Consider the following 25,304-nt stretch of genomic DNA (forward strand, 5'->3'; position numbering starts at 1 on the left):
GGAGAGCACGGGGGTGGGGGTGTGGGTACGGGGTTTTCGGGGCGTTTGTAGAAAGATGGCCACAGCTGCAGCCCTTGTCACCTGTGAAAGCGGAGCCGGGATTTCCTGGGGCAGGAGCTCACTCTCCTTGGTGACAGGTGGCCTGGCCGGGTGCCCCCTCCACTGCACGGCAGGAGCCACTCAGCCTCAGCTAGAGGGCCCATCACCCTCCCCAGCGTGAGACCCCCTAGCTGTTGGCAAGGGCGTGAGTAGCCCAGAATGGCCAAGTGACCATCTCAGCTTCCAGAGAGTAGACCAGTTGTGCCCTTAGGACTGCCCTGTGGACTAAAACCTCAGAAGAAGCAGGACCAGGGATCTCAGGGGTGAGGCCCCCTTGGCCCCTGACTCCCAGGCTGGCGAGTCCAGAGCTGAAGCTGCCCTGCCGACCTTCCCGCGGGACCATCCGTGAAGCTGGCCGCTCCTGAGTGATGGGTGCCCGCTAAAGCTGTCCTGTCTCGGGTCTTGGCTGTTGCTTTCTGTGATTCTCCGGAACCCCGTGGCCAGCGCAGTGGCCTGGGTGCCATGAAGGCACCGGGGCCCTCAGGAGCGCCCCCGGATGGTGGGGCAGGCAGAGCGTGGTGCTTCGGGCAGCGGGGAGGGGATGGAAGGTTCCTTGGGCTGAGCCAGCACTGCCCCTGGCCCACCCACACCTCTGCAGAGGGCCTCCCTGTCTGCTGGGAGCAAACAGGTCGCTTGTTCCCTTCTCTCCAAGTTTAGCTCCATAAGCAGAGTTTTTGTTTCTAAATGCTATTTGACTCATGAAAGCTGCCCTGTTGTGTAGGTTTGTGTTATCTTATGCTTGCTTATCTTGGTTTTCCCAGTTTGTTTTTTTTGCATAGTTTTTCAAATTTCTGTAAATGATATCCTTGGGGCCTCAATCTGTTGACAGCAATTCAAGTCAGTCCTCACTGCTGGTGGTTTCCTTGTGTGCCTGATGGTCTGTGATTACAGATTCATTTTCATTTGTCTTAATCTCTGGGAAACCCAGGACCCTGTGCTGGGCTTGCTTTCCTTTTAAGGGGCTTGTGTTTGCTTCTGCCGGGAGCAGGGGGGACTGTGAGCCTCACGTCGCAGCCTCTGCCCTTGCTGGCCCCCAGCTCTTGGGAGGCCCCGCTGCCTAGTGTTCTGTCCTGTCTCAGCTCCTCTCAGCGTGGGGTTTCCTTCCTGCGCCTCTGAGGATTCTTATGCAGGACGTAGCTTTGGCTGGAGGGTCCCTGAATGTCTGCTTCCCTGTCCTGATGGGGGAGGGGGGCTCATGGCCGGCACCCCCTGCTCTTTGCGGTAGATCATGTGTCTCCTTCAGAGGTGGCGGCCTGTCTTGCACACCCTGTGTTCGCGAGCCCGCACGCCAGGCGGAAGCGTCGGCAGGTGTGCTGCTGGGGGTGGGGGCGGAACAGCGTGGTGACTGAGCCCTTTCCCGTCATCTTGTACTCATTTCAGATGCCAGATTTCAGCTCAGATCTGTAGGATGAATGCTTCATGATGAGTTGCTGAACATGAATAGGAGATTGTCCCAAGAAATCAAGTACATAGTATAAAAAGTAAATGATTTGTTTATTTTTAGATTCATGAAGAAGATGTAACCCTTAAACTTAATCCAGAGTTTGAACAAGCATATAACTCTGAACCTATGGATGTGGAATTTACATACAACAGGTAACGCTTCCAGAGACTCTTCCTTCTGGGTGGGCGGCTGTCTCACCTTCCTTGGCCTAGGGGGCGGCATGCGTGCTCGCGGGTTGTGAGCGGGCTCCCTGCACCCGTGTCACATGCCTCTGTGGTCACAGCTTTGTCACCAGCCGTTTGGTAAGCGTTTGCATGTCGGTTCCTTTTTGGATCTTAAGTGAGAATCCGTGGTCCCTCACGTGCCGTCACCACCAGCCGCTCCTCCTCCACCTCACTTGTCACGTGTCACGAGGCGGGGACACCACCACCAGCTGTCTCTCCCCCTCCTCCACCAAGCCCCCACCATTAGCTGGGATTTTGTGTTTCTGTCTCCTTTACTTTTTAAAACAGAAGTTGGTGTGTTTGCGCACAGACACACACACACGGGCAAGTGTTTGCGTTAGTTGCAGCTGTTTTGCACTTGCCGCCTGTGGTCTGGAGCTGTGGGTTTGCTGACACAAGGTCTGCGGGCTGTGTCCGCAGCCTCCTTGTGCCCCACCGGGCGCGTGTCTGCCCTCCTGCCGGTGGGCACAGCGCTGCCCGCGCTCTGGCAGCTGCTGTGGACACCCGCTGTCTCCTCGTGCACACCCACCCCCAGGTTTTCTCGGCTGCGCACTTCGGGGTGGGCTCGGGGTTTGGGGGATGCTAATGTTCCAGCTGTACACGTGGTGGCAGAAGTGCCCCACAGGCTCAGGGTCTGTAATGCCCTCCCGAAACCTGATGTTGTGAAATCCTCGGCGTGTGCCTGCCTGGTAGGTGTGAGCTGTGTCTCGCTATGGTCTTGATGTATGTTTCTTTGACTACTTCTAAGGTCAAGAGTCCCCCTGTTTATTGGCTGTAAAATTCCTTCATCTGTGAAATGCTTCCTCGTGTCTTTTATTGACTATAATTTGATTTTTTAAATTATTTGTAGCTGTCCTTTCTGTATCCTTTATGCTAGACTATTCTTAGATACACCTATTACAGACAGCTTCTCTGGGTTTGTTACTTGTCTTTTCACTTTCTTAAAATATCTTTTGAGTAACAGAAGGTGGTAATTTTAAGATAGTGGGATTTATCAGGGTTTTTTATACGAGTGCTTTTCGTGTTTTGTTTAAGAACTCTTTCAGTGTTTGGGCTGCAGCCAGGTTGGAAGGTGTTGCAGGTGAATGGATGGTGCAGGCGTGGAGTCGGCCCTTTTGAAGGGTGTTTGGCTGGGAAAGCAGAGAAGGCAGGACAGAGAGATGAGTGAGGAGGAGGCGCCCAGGGTCCGGGCGGCCTTGCCTGGTTTGCTGCTGACAGTGAGAGGAGCCAGCACCGCTCATGTGAAGCCAGTGAGGTGGGTGTGGCGACCAGGCAGCAGGAGTGACGCGTGGGGTCGCGGGCTCCGGACCCGGGCCGAGGCCGTGGTCTTTGGCAAAGGCACACGTCCTCCATTGTGCTGGGCACACATGAGATGGGAGCCGATGGTGAGTGGGAATTTGTAAGGGCTCCTTGTCGCTCTAGGACATGAGGTGAGGATGTTCGCAGAGAAAGAAGAGGATGTGGACCTGGGGCGGGGGCGGGGGCAGAGGAAACACTGCTGCAGTCGGTGCAAGAGCTGCCCGACCGAAGGACACGGGCAGGTGGGCGGACAGATGCGCTGTGGGGCGTGAGCCTAGGAAGAAAGTGACCAGGAAGAAGCCAGAGGGCCGTGGGGCTGAAGACCACCGGGCAGTTTCCTGACCCAGAGTGCTGGAAAGACAGGAAGTTGAGGTCGAGGCAGGATGTCGGAATCTTGAGTTCAGAGGGGATGCTGTCTGCAGCCGTCCAAGTGGGGAGCGAGGCGGGAACGAGGGCCAGTTGCTGCTGCTTCTGCACAGAGGGTTTGCTCACCCCACATAAGTTTTTGGTGGTTTTGCATTAAGTTACTCAAAATCAGGTGATTTCACACTTTAAAAAATCTGTATTTACCACTTATTTTGACAAACGGAAGGACTGGGCGGCACCGCAGTGCAGCAGGAGGGACAGAGCCAAGAGGCCGGGCCCTCTGGACGGGCGGACGGCTGCACCTTTATGCTACGTGCAGGCATTTTTCCTTTTTTAGAAAGTAGGCTTACTGAGAGGTAGTGAACGTAAAGTAATCTATGCCTGTTTAAAGCGTGCGGCTTGGCGGTGCTGGCATTTGTGCCCCGTGAAACGGGCTTCACGGTGAAGACTGCAGGCAGGTCTGGCACCGCAGGGGTTTCCTGCTGCCCTTGTCTTCCTTCTCTGCGCCCCAGCTCCCAAGCACCACACATTAGTTTGCATTTTGTAGAATTTACGTGAGGACCTACTCCTTTTTGCCTGGCATCTTTCACTCAGCTTAATTACTTTGAGATCCAGCCTTGCTTTTGCAGGAATTCATTCCTTTCCATGACTGAGTAATGCTCCATTATGAGAACATACCCGAGGTTACTAGTCCAGGCGTCTGTGGGTGGGCGCTGGGCTGTTGCAGATCTGGCTGTTAGGAGTGAGGCTGCTGTAAACATCCGTGTGGACAGGCACTTTGAGTTCTCTTGGGCAAGCGCCTGGCAGCGCCATGGCTGCACGCGGCAGCAGGTGTACACTGAGCTTCCTGAGACGCTGCCAGACTCTCCTCAAGTGGCTGCACTGCTTGTGTTCCCACTGTGCTCCCCGCGTGCACAGCCCCTGGGGTGCTCGGTGGTTCCTCCTCAGGCTCGGTGTGCAGTGAGGGCTCACCTTGCTGTGATGACCGACGCCGAGCGCCTCCTCTGCTCGCTGGCCGGCACTCGGCCTTCGTGAAGGTGCCCGCTCAGGTCTGTGGTTCACGTTCTGTATCGTTTGCTTTATTGTTGAGTTTTCAGAGTTGTTCGCATATTCTCAGTACAAGTCCTTTATCAGGTATGTTTTCTGCAAATATTTTCTCAGACTGTGGCTTGTATTTTCATTTTTAGTAGTGCCTTTTGAAGAGCAGGAATTCTTAATTTTGATGACATTCAGTTTATCGGTTTTTCTTTCATGGATCATGCTTTTGGTGACGCATTTAAGAAGTCTGCCAAACTCAAGGTCACAAAGATTTTCTCCTACATTTTTCTCTAGAAATTTTGCAGCTTTAAGTTTTACATTTAGGGCTGTGATCTGTTTCAAGTTAATTTTTACAAGTGATGCAAGGTATGGATTGATTTGGCAGGGGCTGTCCAGTTGTCCCAGCACCATTTGTTGAAAAGATAGACTGTCCTTTGTCCAGTGAGTGACCTTTTCACCTTTTTGAAAACCAGTTGAGGGGATATATGTATACATATAGCTGATTCACTTTGTTCTGCAGGAGAAACTAACACAACACTGTAAAGCAATTATACTCCAATTAAAATACATATGTTAAAATACTTAAAGGTTTATAAAAACCAAAAAAAAAGAAAAGAAAAGAAAGCCAATTGGCCTACGCATGTGGATCTATCCCTAAGCTGCCCATTCTGCTCCACTGGTGCGTCTGTCAGTCTTGCAGCCTACACCACGGAGTCTCGGTCACTGTGCCTTTGTGATAAGTCTTGAAATCAGGGAGGGCACGGCCTCCACTGTGTCCCTCTCTTGCGGAGTTGTAGCTGTTCCAGGTCTTTGGTATTCCCATGTGGATTTTAGAATCCGCCTGTCGGTTTCTACAAAAAGCCTCTTGAGATTCTGATCAGGACGACATTGACTCTTTAGGTCCACTTAAGGGAAAATTGACATCTTTTTTCTTTTTTAATTGAAGTATAGCTGATTTACAATATTGTTTTAGTTTCAGGTGTACAGCAAGGTGATTCTGTTATATACAGTTTATATTTTTTTCAGATTCTTTTCCTTTATAGGTTATTAGAAGATATTCAGCATAGTTCCCTGTGCTATACAGTAGGTCCTTGTTGGCTGTCTGTTTTATGTATATAGTAGTGTGTATTTGTTAATCCCAAACTCCTAATTTATCCTTCTCCCCTCTCCCTTTTGGTAACCGTAAGTTTGTTTTCTATGTCTGTGAGTCTGTTTCTGTTTTTGGTAAATAGATTCATTTGTATTACTTTTTAGGTTCCACATATAAGTGATATCAAATAATATTTGTCATTGTCTGTCTGACTTCACTTAGTACGATAGTCTCTGGGTCCATCCATGTTACTGTAAGTGGCATTACTTCACTCTTTATGGCTGAGTGGTATTCGGAGAATTGACATCTTAATATTGAGTTTTCTAACCCTTGGAAATGGTATATCTCTCCATCTAGTTAGGCAATTTTTCATTTCTTTAGGCAGTGCTTTGTACTTTTCACTGCACAGGTTTTGTATATCTTTTGTCAAATTTGTCCCTGACTCTTTAAATGCAATTGATGTTTGTATATTAATCTTGTATCCTGCCAGCTTGCTAAACTCACTTGATAGTTCTAGTAGCTTTTTACAGATTACATAGGATCTTCTGTGTATACAGTAAAATCATGTATTCAAATAAAGACAGTTTTGCTGCTTCCTTTCTCATCTGGATGCATCTTGTTTTTTCTCGCCTCGCACTAGCTAGAGCCTCCAGAATGGTGTTAAGTAGGAAGTGGCGGGAAGTGGCGTCCTTGTCTTTTTCCTGATCTTAGGCCAGTAGCATTCACTCTTGAACCATCTAGTGCTGTGTGGGCTGCAGGTTTTGTATTTGGCCCTGTCAGGTTAGGGAGATAGACTCCTAGTTTGCTGAGATTTATTTAATCAAAAATGGATATGGGATTTTGTCAAATGCTTTTTCTGTATCTATTGAGATGATCATGTGGGTTTTCAGCTTTGGTCTATTAAGATAGTCAGTTACATTGATTGTAAAATCAACTTTGCATTCTTAGAATAAACCCCGCTTGGCCGTAATTTCCTTTTATATATTGTTAGATCTGATTTTCTAAAATTGTATTAATTTTTTCATCTATGTTCATGAGGAATATTGGTCTTTAGTTTCTTGAAGTATCTTTTCCTGATTTTGGTACGAGGTAACACTGGCCGCACAGTAAGTTGGAAGGTGTCACCTCCTCTTCCATTTTCTGGGACAGTTTGTGTAGAATGGGTATTACTTATGTTGACAAAAATATTAATCAGTAGTCAATCTAAGAGACAAATGAAGAATTTTATTTTAGCTAACCTGAGGATTATAACCTGGGGGACAGTCTTTCAGAAGCTCTGAGGACTGTTCCCAAGAGGTAGGGAGGAGACCAGTATAGGTGTGATTTTGAAGGGGTGCATGCAACCAAGCACACAGCTTGGTGGGAGGTCACTGCTATTCACACGGAACAGATGCCTTAGCTAATGGTTTTAGTGCTTTTCTAAACATGGGAAGAAGCAGAATACTGGGTTTATAAAATTTTCTCCTGAAAATATCTAACTATCTGAGGACCAGTTCTGCCAGTTTTCCCAGAGCACAAATGCTTCATCCTTATCTTCCCTGAATTCCTTTTGGGATGTACTGTGCAGTGGTTAACGACTTGATTCTTGTAGAACTGGAGGGTGGACAACATTTTTTATGTTACAGTCCCCTCCCTTTCAGTCTTAATTTCAGCCAAGGTTTGGGAGGCATTTAGTGACCGTTTTGTCCCATGGTGCTAGGAATGCTCATTCCCAGCTCAGATGGGGATTTCATTGCTGGGCCCCTCAGTGTGCTGGACTAGGCCCTGTTAACAGTATAGCCCAAAGCCTCTGGACCACCTGTCGCTCTAGTCATTTATGGTCCAGGAAATGGTTCCCTCTGGTTGCTTCTTCCCACATCTAGAGTTACTCTGCTGCAGTCATTGAGCTTATGGAACTATGTATTTGGTCAATTGTTTCAGGTCACCTAGTCATCATTATTTTTATCGGGGGCTTAGTCACACATTTGGTAATGCAGGAAGCAATAATCTTGTTGTTAAGAAGAATAGGAAGAATACAGGTAATAGAGCTGGTAACACTAATAAGGTCATAAGTATTTAAGCTGAGAACTGCCATTCACTGCAGCCCAGAGTGTCCCCAGGTCGTCTGACCTGTCTGTTCTGCACCAATCACTGTCTTTAAGGGAAACGACACATTGGCCTTGTCCATAAAGTCCACCAAAGATGTCTGCACGTGTACAAGGTGAGTGGTGGGTTACCGTGACCCCTCACAGGACTGAGAAAGGAATGTTATCTTCTAAGGAGTTACATGGCTGGCTCCAGAAGGAGAAAAATCAGTCTTTGGTTGAGCAGGTATTTCTGCCATGGGGGAGGTCAGGTTAACACATAACGCAGATGCAGGTACACACTAGTGGGGAGGGAGGAGGCCAAAGGGCAGAGAACAAGTTTATGTTTAAATTTTTCTTGTCTTGCCTTAAAATATGACTTTCATCAGTTCTTCCTTAAATGCTTGGTAGAATTTACCAGCAAAACCTTCTAGGTCTGAAGTTTTCTCTGTGGGAAGCTTCCTGACTACAAATTCAGTTTCTTTAGGAGGTTAAGAACCTTAGTTTCTTGCCACATGGACTCTGGTAGTGTGTGTGTCTTTACGGATTTGTGCGTTTCATCTGCGTTATCTAATGTATTTGTGTGAAATTGCTCATGATATTTCCTTATTGTTCGTTTAGTGTTTGTAGAGTCTTTGCTGACGTTACCACTCTCGTTCCCAGGACTGGCAACACGTCTGCCCTTTCTTTTCCTGTCAGTTTGGCTAGAGCTTTGTCGGCTTTACTGATCTCATTGAAGGATGGACTTCCAGCCTCATCAGTATTCTCTCGTGTGTTTCTGTCTCTAGTCTATTGGGTTTTTGGGGGGGTTTTTTTTGGCTGCACTGCGTGGCTAGTGGGGTCTTAGTTCCCCAACCAGGGATCGAACCCGGGTCTACGGCAGTGAAAGCCCATGTCCTAACCACTGGGCCACCAGGGTACTCCCAGTCCGTTGGGTTTTGCTCTGGTCTTTATTATCCCTGCTGGACCTTTAGGTTCTAAGCTTCTTCCTATCACAGACAGTGAAGCAATAAACATTCTTACATCTTTGTACCATGATGGTAAAAACAGGGAGAATTGTCATCTTTGCCGTATGGGGTCTAGGAGAGTTTCCTTTAAGTCCTCTTTTCTTTCTGTTCTTTGTCCTCCTTTGGAATCCTTGTCTGTTGTTGTGTTAGCTCCCACCCAGCTGCTTTACTTTTCTCTCGTGGCTTCCATCTCCGTGTCTTTGTCTTGTTTTTTGTTTTAGTAAATACTGCTGGTATTTTACCATCTAGTTTCTTGCTGTCCTTCGGATTAATTGTGTTAAGGAACTTTAAGGGTCAGTTTCTATTCTGAGCTATTACATTCATTTCCTTTTTGGCATTTCTTGAGATAATAATTTTTTGTTCAGCCTATTCAGGAGATGGATATTTCGACTGGATAACTTTCTGTTGAACCTTTCTTATAGGCCTGAGATGAAAAACGTGGTGTTCTGTGTGGTGAATTCCTCCCGTCATGTGCTCCAAGGATTTCCTGGGAAACGTTTGGCTCGTGTTTTCATGCTGTTTTCATGCTGTTAGGGGTAAGGTGCTGGGCTGCAAGTTGGCGGGACGTCTGGTTTCCTCAGGCGTTTTAGAGTCTTTGTTATGGTGACTTCCCACTGGAAGGTTTCTTCCTCTTTAATTCATCTGCTTTAAGTTGTCTTTTCTTTCTTGGAGTCACAGCCTTGCTAAGTCCTAGGAGGGTCTTTTCTGGTTGCTGCTCCTCTTGAGTGGAGTTTATTGTATCCCAGGGGTGATGGGGCTGCCAGGAGCCTGGGGCCCTGCAGGTGAGGCTCCGGTTCCTTCTGGCCCCGTACACGCCCACAGAACGCTGCGCTGTGGGAGCGGGTCCTGACGGTTACCTGCATTTTCCGGAAATCCGTAAATCCACCTGTGGCCGGAGTTCTGAGGTGGCTTGAACCAGCTCTCGTGCCTTTGCTTGTTCGAGGCCAGATGCTCCTTTCTGAGCATTCTCTTCTTTTGTGCTTTGGAGCTTTGGTCATCTTGTTCCATTGAAGGTGGAATTTTATTTTCCACTTTTTGTTCTTTTTGTTGTGTTAAAATACAAGAGAACAGGGACTTACCTGGCGGTCCAGTGGTTAAGACTCCACGCTTCCACTGTAGTGGGCACAGGGGTTCTATCCCCGATCAGGGAACTAAAATCCCGTTTGACGTGCGGCAAAGCCAAAAAAAAAAAAAAAAAAAAAAAATGGAGAACAGGCCCACAGTGGAGTCGCTTATACTAAGCCCCACGTCACCAAACTGAGGTTTTACTGAATTGCAGTCTTGGCTGTCCCAGAAATGGAATTGTGAACCAGTCAGCCAGGAACCCCCTGATTAGCACTGGGGGGGTCGTCTCCCTGAATGACCCCTGCCGTCCCCTCAAGGACAGTGACCTTTGCCCCAACCCGCCTTTTGGCCTAAATCACTCCTTGTCCCTGGTCCCTTCTGCCTATAGAAGTCTTTCATTTTGAACATCTCCTCAGAGCTCTTCTGTCTGCTAATGGGATGCTTTACTGCCTGATTCGAATCAATTTTTGCTCTAATAAACTTAAATTTTTTTTTTAATCTTATTTTTGGCTGTGTTGGGTCTTTTCTGTAGAGATTCCCCATCTGCTCAACCATTATGTCAATCTTTAAATCTTAAATGTATTTATAACAACTGTTTTGAACTTCTTGTATGCTAATTGAGTGTCTAGTTCATTTCTGGGTCTGTTTCTTTTAACTTTTCCCATGAGGATGCTTCTTATTTTCCTGCTGTTTTGCTTGTCTAATAATTTTTTAATTTATTTAATTTTTTTATTTTTGGCTGCGTTGGGTCTTTGTTGCTGCGCGCGGGCTTTCTCTAGTTGCGGTGAGTGGGGCCTACTCTTCATTGCAGTGCGCGGGCTTCTCATTGCGGTGGCTTCTCTTGTTGCAGAGCGTGGGCTCTAGGCGCGCGGGCTTCAGTAGTTGTGGCTCGCGGGCTCTAGAGCGCAGGCTCAGTAGTTGTGGCTCGCGGGCTTAGTTGCTCTGCAGCATGTGGGATCTCCCCGGACCAGGGCTCAAACCCGTGTCCCCTGCATTGGCAGGCGGATTCTTAACCACTGCACCACAAGGGAAGCCCCAATACTTAGCATTTTTAACATGCTTCAGTTTATTTTTTTACTGTTGTTCTGAGTAAATTTCACAGGAGTGAATCTTTACCATCAAAGTTATTTTCCTATTGATGCAGCTCTGACACTTCACAGGCTATATTTCCTCTTTTTTCTACTTGTCCATTTTATACATTAAAACAGGAATATTCCCAGAAAGGAAGGCATCCCTGCTGTCCTGACAGGTGTTGAGGGCTTTCTCGTAAAACTCCTGCTGGTTCCTCCAGCCTGGTCTCATGTGAGTGTTTCTTAAGGGTCCCAGGGTGCTGACCCACATCACTCTCTCCCACAGGACCACCAGCAGACGGTGTCACTTTGCACTTGAACAAGTTGTCCACTTGGGCGTAAAAGGTATTAACTTTTGTGGAATGACGGTGTTACATCTTCCCAGAGTATTTTTAGAAGCGTCACGTAAAATTTTGTCTAAACCACAGTCTCTTCATTCATACATTAGAAGTAAAACTGTGTGATGCCCAGTGTTTTCCTTTCTATTGGGGACGTTCAGTGTTTTCTTACAATTTCAGCTATGTAGAAATAGCATGCTTAAGTTGTTAAAAATAAAATGATTGCACTCTGCTTTCCCCCCTAAATGTAACTCATTTTTGTACTTACAAATAGACAAGTAAATGGCTTTGTTGCCAAGAATATGCGGTGCTGGCACTATGCTGTAGGTGAGAAGCAGTGCACAGGGCCAGAGAGGAGAGGAATACACAGACATGAATTTCTTCAGGACGAGCTGCCTCTATTCATCTTTCTTAAGCTTTTCAGTAATGTCTACCTTCTCGCTTTTTCTTGTTCTAAAAGTGTTGTTTCCAGAAGAAATCATTTTACAGTCTCCCCAAGTGACATGGGATTGGAAACACGCACAAGACATCAAAAACCACGGACAGCCCACCTCCAAGGTATTGCTTTATTTATTTTATTTATTTTTTATTTTTTTGGCTGTGCTGGGTCTTCGTTGCTGCACACGGGCTTCCTCTAGTTGCAGCGAGCGGGGGCTGCTCTTCCTTGCAGTGCGCGGGCTTCTCATTGCAGTGGCTTCTCTTGTTGTGGAGCACGGGCTCTAGGTGCACGGGCTTCAGTAGTTGTGGCACGCGGGCTCAGTAGTTGTGGCACGCGGGCTCCAGAGTGCAGGCTCAGTAGTTGTGGTGCACGGGCTTAGCTGCTCCGCAGCATGTGGAATCTTCCCGGACCAGGGATTGAACCTGTGTCCCCTGCATTGGCAGGCAGATTCTTAACCACTGTGCCACCAGGGAAGTCCCAAAGCTTTCTTTTTAAGCCATTTTTCTGCATGATTTTTCTAGAATAGGAAAGCCTTGAAGGACCAAACTAAGCACACCCCAGAGGAGCAGCGAGCGGGTGCCCAGGACACACCAGGGCCGTGGGCCTTCGCCACAGAGACAGGCAGGCTGGGTGAGTCTGGGGACCAAGCCAGCTCCTGCAGAACTTGGTCGGGGGGATCTCGGGCAGCCGAGGGGACACGTGTTCTGACCCTCCTGATGGTGGGCTGCTCTTGTCCACCTGTTAACAACCACTCTTAACACCTTGGTGACACTGCACAGGTGACGCGGGGAGCGGGCGGAGTGGCCTATGCTTTTGCTCTCAGCCGACTATCCCGAAGCGAGTGACGCTGGGACGGGTCGTGAGGGGACCAGCTGTGACCTCTGCCGACCCTGTCTCTCCCTTTGGACGCAGTCAGCGGAGCCCCGAAAGCGAGAGAGGAGTTTTTCAACCCCCTGCTGAACGAAAACCAGAAGTTGGCGGTGAGGAGGATTCTGAGTGGAGACTGCCGCCCGATCCCCTATGTGCTCTTCGGGCCTCCTGGGACTGGGAAGACGGTGACCATCATAGAGGCTGTTTTACAGGTAATGGTGGGTGGGGACGGGGTCACGGTAAACAGAGCTGTGTGCTCCTGTCATCGGGAAGCATCGGTTTAAACCATAGATCAGAACGTTGGAAAGAGTTTGAAAAATCCCAGTTGTTTCATATTTAGCAAAGTTTGTTATGTGGCTATAGGACTTTAAGAGCTCATTTCCTAGGTTTAGACAGGAATCGCTCCACTTCAGAATAGAAACTGCACAAGTGTATGGCGCCTCCATCGAGATTTAAATTGAGTTGTGGACATTGTTTGTGTTCAGTGTCCTGCGTCGCTGGGGACTCGGGTCGCCCGTGGGTACCCAGGCCCGGGAAGTTTAGGGTCTGGGAGACGGGGACTCCACCACCTGCACACAGTGGCAGGGCCAGGCTCAGACGCGTGAGGGGTGACGTGGGCCCATGCAGCAAGTCCACATCAGGAGCCCTTACGGGTGGGCTTGGCACTGGCCGCTGACCCGTCCCCTTTTGCCTCCCGTGTGTCCTGGGGAAGGTCTTCCACGCTCTGCCGGACAGTCGGATCCTGGTGTGCGCACCCTCCAACAGCGCGGCCGACCTTGTGTGCCTGCGGCTGCACGAGAGCCAGGCACTGCGGCTGGGCGCCATGGTCCGTGTGAACGCCACCTGCAGGTTCAAGGAGGTGAGCGTCCTCCCCCGACCTTGTCCCAACACCACAGCAGAGCACAAGGACTGTTTCCTTCCTGAAGGTTTAGTGACGTCCTGGGCGTTCCCAGCTATGTTAAATGCTGATGCTACTCTCTTATTTTTCCCCAAAGGTACAGTTGCTTTTTGGTTCTGTTGGTTGACTATAAAAGCTCCCAGTTTGGTTAACAAAAGAGATTGAATCTAGAAAATGTATGTGGTTGTTTTGGGGAAGGATCTGCAGGATTCACTGTTATATTCATGGTTCTAGAGTCTGTAAAACATGGACTAAATTGATAGGAAAACATAAGACGTTTTGATATCAAAACCAATCTTAAATCAGTACTGAGTCACAACTAAGAAGTGGCAGCAGGATGAGGTTATCATTTAGAATTCCATTCAGCTCTGTGATTATGTCCAGTTTAAAGAAATGCTCAGTAACCTGGCAGATGGCCTGCCCCCCACAGAGCATCACAGAGACCATCAGGCCGTACTGCAGAGATGGGGAAGACATCTGGAGGGCCTCTCGCTTCAGGGTGGTCATCACCACGTGCAGCAGTGCGGGGCTCTTCTACCAGATAGGCTTGAGGTGGGCTCTCGGGGCTTCCTGGGCGGAGGCGGGGAGGAGGTGGTGTGTTCGCGGAGAGTCGGGAGGTACCCGGGGGTGGGGGCAGGCGCCCCAGGCAGCGAGGCGAGGCCTTGCTGGGCAGGACACATGGACAAGAGTGACCCCGGGAATGTGCCTTCTCTAGAGTCGGACACTTCACGCACGTGTTTGTGGACGAAGCGGGCCAGGCGAGTGAGCCCGAGTGCCTCATCCCCCTGGGGCTGGTCTCAGACGTCAGCGGCCAGGTGAGGCTCATGCGCTGTAGTCGCCCCAACCTTGGCCCCTGCGCGCCACCCACCAGGGGACTCGCTCATGAGACAGATGCCGAGAGCCATCCCGTTCGTGTCACAGATCATCCTGGCCGGAGACCCCATGCAGCTCGGACCGGTCATCAAGTCCAGACTTGCCACGGCCTATGGGCTGCACGTCTCTATGCTGGAGAGACTGATGTCCCGACCAGCGTATCTGCGAGACGAAGATGCTTTTGGAGCCTGTGGTGCCTACAACCCCTTGTTGGTGAGCTTGGACCCCACGTGCTTCTTGGTGGGACTCGAGCAGAGGGGCCCACGGGGGAGCTCACCACCCTGTGTCCCCTGAGCCACACCCAGGGGCAGGGCCCAAGCAGCCCACCCTCCTTCTGCCACCACCCCCAAAGTGCACCTGAGGCACTTTCACCAACTCCACGGTCCCAGGAACTCAGGAACTGCTTCCAGGGCTTGCTGAGGGGCTCCCTGGGGGGCCGGCCCTTGCAGGCAGCGCCAGCCCCTCAGTAAGAGAGCTTCAGTCTGTGTCACTGTGGGAAATGGGAGGGAGCTCTGGAAGTTTACCTGGAAGAGAAGGCAGCGTGTCTGCGGTCTTCTGAGGTACTGGTGGAAGTGCCAGTCCCTGGTTTCTCAGCCGACCTCTGATGACACAGAGGGATGGGCCTCAGGGTCTGCATTTCAGGAGCCCCCAGCACCCTGGAGCTCGGGAGCTTTGTGTCCATGGGGTCCCCTGTTGAGGTGAGCCAATAACATTATCCTCTGGGCTCCCCCAGTATAGAGACAAGGAGAGGTTCCCCTCTGGACTTTGAACAGCAAGCCAGGTACGGTGATCGTGGGCAGATGGTCAGGGCAACTGCCTGGGGCCTATTCCACGTTCCAGATTGTCAGCCCCGGGCCCTTTCCCCCTGGAGAACAGAGAGGGCACGTGGGCACAGGGCGGATGGGGCGGCGGGCAGGTGTCCAGGCCAGCACCGCGGGGCCCGGCGCGGCCCAGGGAGAAGCCATGCTGCTGAGTCAGGTTTGGGCTTTAGATTAGTGTCTCAGAGGCTGGACCTGTCTTGGTGACTGAGTTGAAGTTTGTCAACAGGAGAGTCCTGGGCCTCTGGCCTTCTCACCCCAGGAAAAAGGAAAGACTAGGGTGAACTTCCTGGCCAGTTGGAGGCAGGAAACAAAGCTGTCCTTGCTCCCCGTCTTGGTGCTTCGTCCCCCGGCGCCTCGGGGGGCTGGCTGTGGGTAGCCATCCTACCTCGGGGCCCAGGGCCCGGCTCCCACCGCAGCCAAGCCAGGACCAGGCTCCCCGGGCTGCTCTAACGGCCGGGGTCGCGACACAGGGAATCAGGGTGCAGCTTGCAGACAGCCTGCAGCCCCACACAGGGACACTTTCTCTCCTGTTCTTTTCTGTCAGAGCCCAGTCGTCCGAGGTAGAGGTGCCAAGAGCGCTTCCAAGTCCAGTGGAGGTGACGGGGGCGGGCGTCACAGGCAGGGCCGCCCGGGTGTGATTCGAGGTGACCACGCACCTTTCCCCTGGAGGCACGTCGGGTGCGCGTGCTAGCTTTGGCCCTGGACCTGCCCCTGCTTCCTACCTGCAGGTGACGAAGCTCGTGAAGAACTACAGGTCCCACTCAGCTCTGCTGGCCCTACCATCCAGACTGTTCTACCACCAAGAGCTGGAAGTCTGCGCAGACCCCAGGGTGGTGACCTCCTTGCTGGGCTGGGAGAAGTTACCCAGGAAGGGCTTCCCCCTCATCTTCCACGGAGTGAGGGTGAGTGTGGGCCGGGCTCGGCAGGAGGGCGACCCCTCAGTGCTACCTACGGTTACACGTCTCCTGGTTACCATGTTGAATCTGGTCGTTAACCCAGCATCATTAACCCAGCATTTCCTGAGAGCTTGTGGTGGGCTTGCTCCCTGCTGGTCCCGGGGCAGAAAAGCCAGTGAGGAAGGGGCTCTGCCCCCACAGGACCAGCCCCTCGGCACTCGGGTGGCTGCACAGAAGGCCCCGGAGGGAGATGGCCCGAGGTGGGCATCGAAGGGGGGCATCCTGAGGGAGTTGACAGGGTCGATCGGGGTCTGGGAGGTGAGCAGACCTGGGGAAGCTCCTGCCACCGCCACACCCCTTCCCCCTGTGATTCGATGGTGTCGAGGGGGAGGACCAATCCTGGGGACAGAGCCTGCCCTCCCCCAGGGCCTCACTGGGTGGGGGGTCCCCAGAGGGAGGTGTTAGACGCCCGGTAGCGCTCACTAAAACCAGGGAGTTTGTACTGGGAGTTTGGTGGTTAGAAGCCGAAGTCAGGTTTGGCGTGAGCCCCTCCCTCGCCAAACTCTCCTGCAGAATTGGGGCTGGAGTGGTGTCTGCCCGTCCTCTCAGCAGCCTGCCTTCCCGGGGACAGCACTCGGCCCCTCGACGTTTAGCTTGACCCGCTGTGTCAGCGGTGGGCTCGTGTGTCCAGGTGTGGCTTGGGGTGCCCATCCTCTGGATGGGGGCGAGTTGGAGGAAGAGGGGGCCCTGTGGGGAGACCAGCGTGGTCGCTTGGCACGAGGCCCCTCCAGGAATGCCGCTCCCCCAGCCTCTGCTCGAAGGCTTCCCCAGGTTTCAGGGGCAGCAAAGCAGACGCGGTGGGGGCAGCAGAGCAGTCAGCCAAGAAGGGGAGGTCCACCCGAGAGCACCCACGCTCCCAGTGGAGGGACTGGCCTTGAGGAGAGGTCAGCTCTGCCCACAGCAACCCATGTGTTTCCTGCAAACTACGTAAGGGTCACAGTAGGCTCATTCGCGACAAAAACGGGGTGTAGAAGGGAGTGGTAAATGTGCAAAAACATTGTGTAGAAGGAAATGGAGACTCCAGGTCCACTGGATAACCTACCATGGAGCTGTGGAGACGGAGGTGCTCGCTGTGAAAAGAACAGAGTCCAGAAAGGTTACCTTATTTAGTGGGTATTTCTTGGGGCATGACTGTGTACTGGCTCCATTCTGGGCCCCCAGAAGAAAATGAGGGTGAGGCCTCTGGGGCTGGGTTGCAGGGAACAGCGGGGTCCACTCCCACCGTTGGAGCAAAAGGGCATTGTCGTCCGTTGTTTCGAGGCTGCAGCACTGCCAGGGCCCTCGCACCCCCACAGGGCACTCCATCCCTGGAATGAGACCTCCAGGTGTCACCTGTATGCTCCCCTCGTCAGCCCCTCCCCCAGAGCTCCAGAAAGACCCCCATCTGCCTCACTGCTCTGTCCCCAGCCCAGGGCATCTCACAGAGGGGCCCAGTCGAGGGGGCAACTGAGCCCCCGGAGTGCCCAAGGTGGGCCGGGCCCAAGGCAACTGGGGTCTTGTCCTAAAGGAAGTGCGGCCGGGAGCCGGGAACCTGCGCCCAGACGGCAGGGCTGAGTGGGCAGCGTGGCTGCACCCAAGCCTCAGATTCTGACCGTCTGGCCTGTTACAGGAGAGGCAGCAGCCTTTGATCTAATTGGAAAACCAGCTTTGGACTTCATTCTCACCTGTTTTCTGCTTCATTCGTCTCAGCTTTATCTCTGCTCCTCCCCTCGCTGACTTGCTCACCTTTCCTTCGCTTGTTGTAGTTCCCACGAGGCGGGCTCGTGGCCCCTGTGCTCCTCGCAGGGGCTCGGGTGGCCACGCCCCCCAGCTCTGCCCTTCCACGCGCGTCTTCGTGTCTGTCGGGGCGCTTGAGACTTTATTTTCCCTTTTGACCCAGGAGTTCTAAAGAAGTGTGTTTCCACGTGGTTAAGGATGTTTGGGTGACCTATATTTTACTTCTGGGTGTACTAGGTTCTGATCAAGAACGAGGGCCTGTAAATTCTGCTTTTAAAAACTTGTGCCCACATAGGTATCAGCCGGCCGGCCGCCTCCCCCAGGCCACGAGGTCTGCTCTTGCCAGGACGCACGGGCATTTTGGCAGGGGGTGGGGTCCCAGTTCAGAGACACGCCCAGCCAACCCTCCTCCCCTGGCATCTGTGCATCCAGAACGAGCTCTTACTGCTGAGCATCCGTCTGTCCTGCTGGACCACAAGTCTGCACGAGAGCAGCTGTCTCTGCTGAGTCACCACCCTGACCCTTCACAAGCTCCTGTCGAGAAAATGACGTTTTTGTGATGGACGTGCCATTCTCTTGTCTTCCTGCTAACTCAGGGCGAGGAAGCTCGAGAGGGGCGAAGCCCATCGTGGTTCAACCCTGCCGAGGCCGTCCAGGTCATGCGCTACTGCTGCCTGCTGGCCAGAAGCATCTCCAGCCAGGTGTCCGCTGGCGACATCGGCGTGATCACGCCTTACCGGAAGCAGGTGTGGGTCTGCCCCAGCCAGCTCCTCTGCGCCTTCCTGTCTGTGGGGTCTGAGGAATGAAGGTGGACACGGCTCTCTCTGCATCTGTACAGCCGCTGTGCCTGTGCCCCAAACGGGGTGGGGGGCGGGGGCTGGGGACACGTGGTGATCTCACCTCGGTGCGCATGCGGTCACTGCGTGTGAGAAGGCCCGTCCCCTGGGTGCTGAGGGAGCCGCCTCTGGCCTGCACCCTCCAGCCCCTTGTGCTGGCGGGAGCTGAGCTTTTGTCGTCCTCACAATTTCAAGTTGCTTCTCCTTTACTAGCACCTCTGGAGACCTTCACACACCCCCAGTCTTGCTCAGCTCATCAGCTGCCCCCCTTCAGGACCGTCCCCCCGTCCTCTTCCTCCTGGCTTTCCTGTTTCGGCCACACAGCCTGGTTCCTGTCATAACCACTCAGGCCCCGGGGGTGGGATCCTCTGGACGGCGCTCTCTCCCCGCCAACCCCAGGAGGCGCTCTGGACCCACCCCCACTCTCAGCACAGGGAGTCCTCGCCTCTTGACGCAAAGCCCTGCTCCTGGGAGGTGCTGCCCGGCCCCGTACACCCCACCTGAGATCGGTGTTTGTGCCATGAGCGGCTTAGAGTTGATGAGCCGAGATCAGGGGTTGAAAGGCCATGGGGCTCAGTGGTTAACGTTCAGCTTACGCTGTAATATGTAAAGAAATGGTCAGATTTGTGAAATTTTATCTTTGATCTCATCTCCTTCAAAGGTGGAGAAAATCAGAATTCTTTTGCAAAATGTTGATCTGATGGATATAAAGGTTGGATCCGTGGAGGAGTTTCAAGGGCAAGAGTATCTGGTTATCATCATGTCAACTGTAGGTACCCCCGTCCCAGGGGCCTGCGCCAGGCTGGCTGCTGTGCGGGGCCTCCCGGGGGCAGGAGGGGCCTTGGACCATCACCTTGAGCAGTTAACTGTAGGGCGTTCTTCTTAAAAAAAAAAAAACGAAGTACAGAAACCCAGGAAGAAGTAGTTAAATGTTGGAGAAGGAGGGCTGGGATGTTGAAGGGGCGGGATTGGCAAGGAGCCTGCGGGCCGGGAAGGTTGGCTCGGCTCTCGGAAGTCTGTTCTTCTCTTTAAAATTCCCTTTATGGACAGTGCGTGTTAACTGCTGGCAGGTTGGGGAGTTCAGGTAGGAGGAAAAGCAGCGTTGCCTCAAGCCCCGCACCGGAGGTCACCCCTTGGCGTGTGGAGTGCCCCCTTGGCTGTAGGCAGAACGCCGGGAGGCCTGCTCCTCACCCACTGCCTTTCTCTTCTGTGACCACAGATGGAGTCATACTGACGTTGAACGTTTTTAAATGCTTTTTATATATTGAGTTTCTTTCCACACCGAAAAATTTTGAACACTATTTTTATCCATCTCTGGGTTTCTTAGGTGCGATCAAATGAAGACATATTTGAAGATGATAGATATTTTTTGGGATTCTTGGCTGACTCAAAAAGATTTAATGTTGCAATCACCAGACCCAAAGCCTTGCTGATTGTGGTGGGAAATCCTCATGTTCTTGTCAGGGTGAGCTGGGGCCCAGGGCTCAGGGAGAGGGGGGGGCAGCGGGATGGCTGTCAGGTACGAGCCCCGCCCCTTTGTGTGTCATCAGGATCCGTGTTTCGGGGCTTTGCTGGAGTACAGCATCACGAATGGGGTTTACACGGGATGCAACCTGCCGCCCGAGCTGCAGCCCCTGCAGGAGTGAGCACTGCCGTCTCCTGCCCCTGCGGGCCCTGCCTCTGGGCTGCAGCCACCCTCCACCCGGTCCTGGGATGACATTTGGGGTCAGCGCTTCCTTCCTTTCACAGCTTAATGAGCAAACTTCAGTGCCCCTCGTAAGACCACCCTGGGAAGAGGGGGCCACCAGCCCCCCCCCCCGCGGTGGTCCCTGAGCGTGAGCCTGAGCTGTCATGGGGACCCCACTCACTGGACCTCGCATTTCCAAGTCTGCTGCCATGGCCGGGTGTGCGGCCGCCCCTCTCTGCCCAGCAGAGCCCCTGCTGAGAAGCAGTGGCCGGAGGCCACGTTCCACACCCCGAGGGACGCCATCTGGGCTGCGGCCTGCCTAGTTGCCAGCCGTGGCCACGGGCCTGGGGCCCCTGGTCTGACGTCTGCTCTCGCTGCTGTCAGCTCTGCACGCAGCCTGTGCCCACCCCTGGGCAGTCTCTGCAGCTGTCACCGAAATAAATGCTTGAGTGGGACACTTGCGTGGCCTCCGCATCCAATATTGGGGTTGGCGGTCAGGCTTTCACATGGCCTCCAGGCCCTTGAGCCACGTTCATTTCACACGCCAGCTGTGTGAAGCCTGGGGGCTCCGGGGCTCTTTGCCCAGGGCTGGGCCGGCAGGGCAGGGGTGGGGGTCAGCATCCTCCCCGCCCTGCATCCTGGTGCAGCTGGGCGGGGCCTGTATCCGAGCCTTTGGAGGCCACAGGCAGGGCCACAGAGACCTTCCCGTGGGTGCTGCAGAGGTGGAGGGCGTGGCGGGAGGGACAGGGCAGACAGTGTCCGCACCAGGGTTCCCAAGGCCATCCCAGGACCCTAGCACCCCCCGTGACGGGCTGCCCCCGCCCCTGCTCCTCAGGGCCTTGTCCCTTTGTCGGCAGCTGTGAGCACTGGAAATGCCATCTCCTGGCTCACAGGTGGGGAAGTTGAGGCCCCAGTGGCTCAGCCCGGAGCCCACAGGGGCCCCCGGGCCTGGAGTTGGGCTCTCCTAACTGCGAACACACCACAAATGGCTGCTGTGGGTCAGTTGGTGGGGGAATGTCTGGGTTCAGAAACAGAGCCAGTAGCTCGTCAGGACATGAGAAGGTTCTGGCCTTGACCGCATGCATGGGCTGCCAGGACGGTTGCCAGGTCACTCTGAGCAGCCTCGAGCCCCACCTGGCAGAGTCTAAGTGGAAGTCAGTCCCACTGAACCCCCTCGGTCTGCACCTCCTGCCCACTTGCCACCTGGCTCTGCCCCCCTTGGTCTTCTCCGTGGCCGAGTCCCAGTCCAGCACACCCTGCTTTGCCGTGCCACCCTCTCCAGAGCAGGGTCTTGGGGGCCGGGCCTCTGACACCAACCGGTGACAGTGGAGACCGAGAAATTCCGGGGGTGGGGGGAGAACCAGTGTTGGCTGAGCACACGTGGCTGGGTCCCACCCTCCATCCTCTGTGGCGAGTAGCGGAATTTGGTCACCCCCACGTGCCAGGGCAGGAGCGGCAGGGGCTGCATGCAGTAAGGGGCTGGGCGGGCCGGGGACACCTCAGCAGGGACCCAGAGGTGTCTCTGGGGTGGCAGTACTCGGGGCACACCTGTGTGCCAAGGGCAGGAGGGCACTGCGCAGCCTGGCTGGGCCGGAACAGGCAGGAGCCCCCATGTGACCTTTGGATGGGGATGGGGGCCGGTGCCCAAGCAGGGACGTCTGCTGCCTGTGGGCAGAAGCGCATGGTGCCTGCCCTCCAAGGGTCAGTCTGTGGGAGGCCGAGCCACCTAGACCAGCATGGACACCTCATGAAGCAGAGGTAAGAGGCGCCACAGGGGACTTGCCTGGTGGCGCAGTGGTTAAGAATCTGCCTGCCAATGCAGGGGACATGGGTTTGAGCCCTGGTCCGGGAAGATCCTACATGCCGTGGAGCAACAAGCACGTGCACCACAATTACTGAGCCTGTGCTCTGGAGCCCGTGAGCCACAACTCCTGAGCCCGTGTGCCACGACTCCTGAAGCCTGCGTGCCTAGAGCCCGTGCTCCACAACAAGAGAAGCCACCACAATGAGAAGCCCACGCACTGCAACAAAGAGTAGCCCCCGCTCGTCGCAACTAGAGAAAGCCTGCGTGCAGCAACGAAGACCCCACACAGCCAAAAAAAAAAAAGAGCACCGTGGGCAGGTGTGGCTGCACAGAGATCCCCTAAGTGAAACTTGGAAATGGTGTGTCCCGCCCCTCGTTTGTAAGTTATCCAAGGTTTTTCTTCATTTTTTAAAGTTTCTCATGCCCAGCATGTTGTAACTGTTGCCATTTTAAAGTAGAACAGTTCCAGCAGCCTTTTCAGCATGTCCGGCAGATTCAAAATGCCATTGCAATTTGACGCTCGCCCTCGTCCACTGAAAAAGGACCCCAGCAAGCTGTCCTTTCACAGCTGTGTCATGTTATTACTCCTTCCCGCAGAACTGCACCCCAGTGCAGAATGTGCTGGGTTGAAAGTTATGGCGTCACAGAGGGTCTGTTCTCCCGGGGAACACGGTGGGCTGTGACCCGCCTCCCCACCCAGCCTCGCGGGGCCAGCCAGCTGAGAGCTCTGGCCAACGAAGGGCTAACAGAAGTGCCACAGGACTCGAGTGGACCAGCTCACCAGCTCCACTTCCTCCACCAGGTGTCTGGGCACCCCAGGGCAGTGGCTCCAGTCTCCAGAGTGAGGGGGCCGGTGGGGCAGCGCTCCCAGCCCACCTGCTGTCCAAGTGTGGGGTGAGATGACCCTCCGCCGTGTTGTGCCATGGCCTGTCCTATCCAGCACCCTCGGCTGCTCCCAGACAAAATACCTGCAGTACATCGAGGGGGTCGTTTGTCCTAATCTGTGAGACCATGAGGCCAGACCTGGGAACAAGAACTTCCTCTGTGTTCTCAGAATCGTTAGGTACATACTCAGTCAACACGATGCACAGACGTTGCAAATTTTCGTAACTGAACGTGGAAGTAGAATTGGAAATGCGTCAGTTGAGCCGCCCGTCTTCAAGGGCGAACATTACTTGGGGTTCGCCCAAGTGATAAGACATGGTTCAAGCGTTAGGCTTTCTTCCTATTTTTCGTCTTCATTGATATGCGAGCTGATAAATCGTCACCTAAACAGAGATGAGAATGAAGGTTTTACTGTAGTAATGTCCCTCAACCTTCCAAAGCCCTTCCATGTGTCAAAAGCCACATGTCAATGGATCAGCACGAGAAAGGGCAGGCTGCTCCCCTAATGCCATCCTGCCCCAGAGACAGGATTTGGGGAGAGTAGCCTCCCAGTCTGGGCTGGCCGAGGGTGAGGACCGGAGCAGCCCCTGCTGTCCACCCCTGCCCAAGCGGCAGGGAGGGTGGAGCTCGGAGCCTCTGCAGGATCAGAACCCCTGTCCAGGTGTCACCTCCCCACCCAGGCCCCTCTCTGAGATGAGGACAGCGTCAGAGGGGCTGCCGTAATGGGGTAGGGGTGCAGGGCCGCCAGCTCCAGCTGCGCCCTCTGTCCTGTGGGTCCCGTGCGCTCGTCCTGCCGGCATCCACCGCGCACCCGCTGTGCTCCAGTGGCAACTCTGCCACCTGCCATAGCCACTTGCCAATTCTGAGAGCACGTGGAGACCAGCGGTTTTTCTCCTAACCAGACTGACCAACTGAAATACACCTCGGAAAGCGGTGGCTGTTTACAGCGGAACTACTACAGGGTGTCCTGGAAGCAACCTGAAGAACCAACAAGACGTTACGGAGAAATAATGATTCTGTTACAGGAGGCACAGAAGATGTAAGTAAATGGAGGGATGCGCCCTGTCCATGCGTGGAACAGCCTAAGGCGGCGCAGACTTCCACCTTCCCCATCCTCCAAAATGTATTGGGAAAAGGAAAGGCCATGAATACCTGAGTCATTAAATAAGGGAAGAGGAGAATGTGGGGGACCTCCAACAGCATGTGGGATCACGGAAACGTGCTGCTGCAGGGGAGAGGCCAGCCCCTGACTGGAGGTGTCTGGGTTGTTGGGGATGGAAGCAGCCCGACTCCCTCAGTGAGCAGTACACAGGTAGAACGGGTGGGCGTCGCTCAGAAACACTGGTGAGTCTTCAAAAGCACAGCGACCCCCGGACTTCCCTGGCGGTCCAGTGGCTAAGAGTCCGCGCTCCCAATGCAGGAAGCCCGGGTTCCATTCCTGGTGAGGGAACTGGATTCCGCGTGCATGCTGCAACTAAGACCCGGCGCAGCCTAAATAGATCATCCTGGACCGGGGCACGAACCCGTGTCCCCTGCATCGGCAGGCGGACTCTCAGCACCTGCGCCACCAGGGAAGCCCCGGATGAATTACTGAGTGAAGTTGAAACTCCAGCTATGCTAAATATTTTACAAAGAGCACGTGTATATCCTATTACAGTGGGATGGGGACCTTTTATGAAAGAATAAGAGGTGATACAGCGAGTCTTGCAGGCAGTCTGCATGAAGGTGGCAGCTGGGCTCTGCGCCAGAGACCGAACCCAGGAGGGTGCGAGAGGGGTGGTGCCTGAAGGTGGGCACGGGGGTGTCGGAGCGGAGGGGGTAAAGGTCAGGAAGATGCGGGCACAGGCCGACCGGGAGAATGCCATTGACCAAGGCAAACGGATGGGGTGATGGGGAGGAGGTGCAGGGCTAGAGAGGCCGCGGGACCGCGTGGAGGTGACGCGGGGTGGGGGGGAGGGCGGAGAGGGCACCGGGGCGACGGCTGCAGTGCACAGGCCGTGAGGAGACGCCCCGCAGCGTCCGCCGGCCGGCTGCCCTGCGTGGGGGGCGGCAGTCCCCCGTCTGCGTCCGCAGCAGCCCGGGTGGGTGGGACCCTCAGCGCCCACGGTGGCGGCCAGGCTTCGGTAGAGAGCAGAGAGCGGGTGCGGGAGGCGGACGAGGAACCCCTCTCCGCGGGGCGGCTCCCGGACGCGGGGCTGGAAGACGGGAGCCCAGGACGCGGCCGGCCCCACCGCATCTCCGCCGCGTGCAGCCACCGCCGACCCTCGGGCGAGGGGAGCCCCCCCACTCGGCCTCCCCCTCCTCCCTGCCCTGAGGAAGAGGAAGAACCAGTCATTGTTCATTCATTTTATTTAAATATTTTTTGCCAAGTCATCACCGGCGCCGCATCTGCGTGCGGGGGTGGGGGTGGGGGGGG

At 53.9% G+C, this 25,304-nt stretch overlaps 1 protein-coding gene across 1 annotated transcript in view; it reads left to right on the forward strand.

Annotated features, from left to right (window-relative positions):
- MOV10L1 (Mov10 like RISC complex RNA helicase 1) overlaps positions 1 to 20,723 on the forward strand; it is a 44,573-nt gene extending 23,850 nt beyond the window's left edge. Inside the window, exons 13-26 of the mRNA XM_029205749.1 lie at positions 1,604 to 1,695; positions 11,052 to 11,110; positions 11,564 to 11,661; positions 12,064 to 12,172; positions 12,455 to 12,624; positions 13,125 to 13,271; positions 13,741 to 13,862; positions 14,026 to 14,125; positions 14,232 to 14,396; positions 15,733 to 15,906; positions 18,273 to 18,422; positions 19,174 to 19,281; positions 19,840 to 19,977; positions 20,063 to 20,723. Coding sequence (XP_029061582.1) covers positions 1,604 to 1,695; positions 11,052 to 11,110; positions 11,564 to 11,661; positions 12,064 to 12,172; positions 12,455 to 12,624; positions 13,125 to 13,271; positions 13,741 to 13,862; positions 14,026 to 14,125; positions 14,232 to 14,396; positions 15,733 to 15,906; positions 18,273 to 18,422; positions 19,174 to 19,281; positions 19,840 to 19,977; positions 20,063 to 20,158 — 1,728 coding nt within the window. The 3' untranslated portion in view covers positions 20,159 to 20,723. The remainder of the gene's footprint in view (positions 1 to 1,603; positions 1,696 to 11,051; positions 11,111 to 11,563; positions 11,662 to 12,063; positions 12,173 to 12,454; positions 12,625 to 13,124; positions 13,272 to 13,740; positions 13,863 to 14,025; positions 14,126 to 14,231; positions 14,397 to 15,732; positions 15,907 to 18,272; positions 18,423 to 19,173; positions 19,282 to 19,839; positions 19,978 to 20,062) is intronic.
- The last annotated feature ends 4,581 nt before the right edge of the window (positions 20,724 to 25,304 follow it).

Source organism: Monodon monoceros, unplaced genomic scaffold, assembly GCF_005190385.1.
Source record: "Monodon monoceros isolate NGI ecotype Baffin Bay Population unplaced genomic scaffold, NGI_Narwhal_1 Super_Scaffold_6, whole genome shotgun sequence".
In the NCBI taxonomy this organism is placed as follows: domain Eukaryota; kingdom Metazoa; phylum Chordata; class Mammalia; order Artiodactyla; family Monodontidae; genus Monodon; species Monodon monoceros.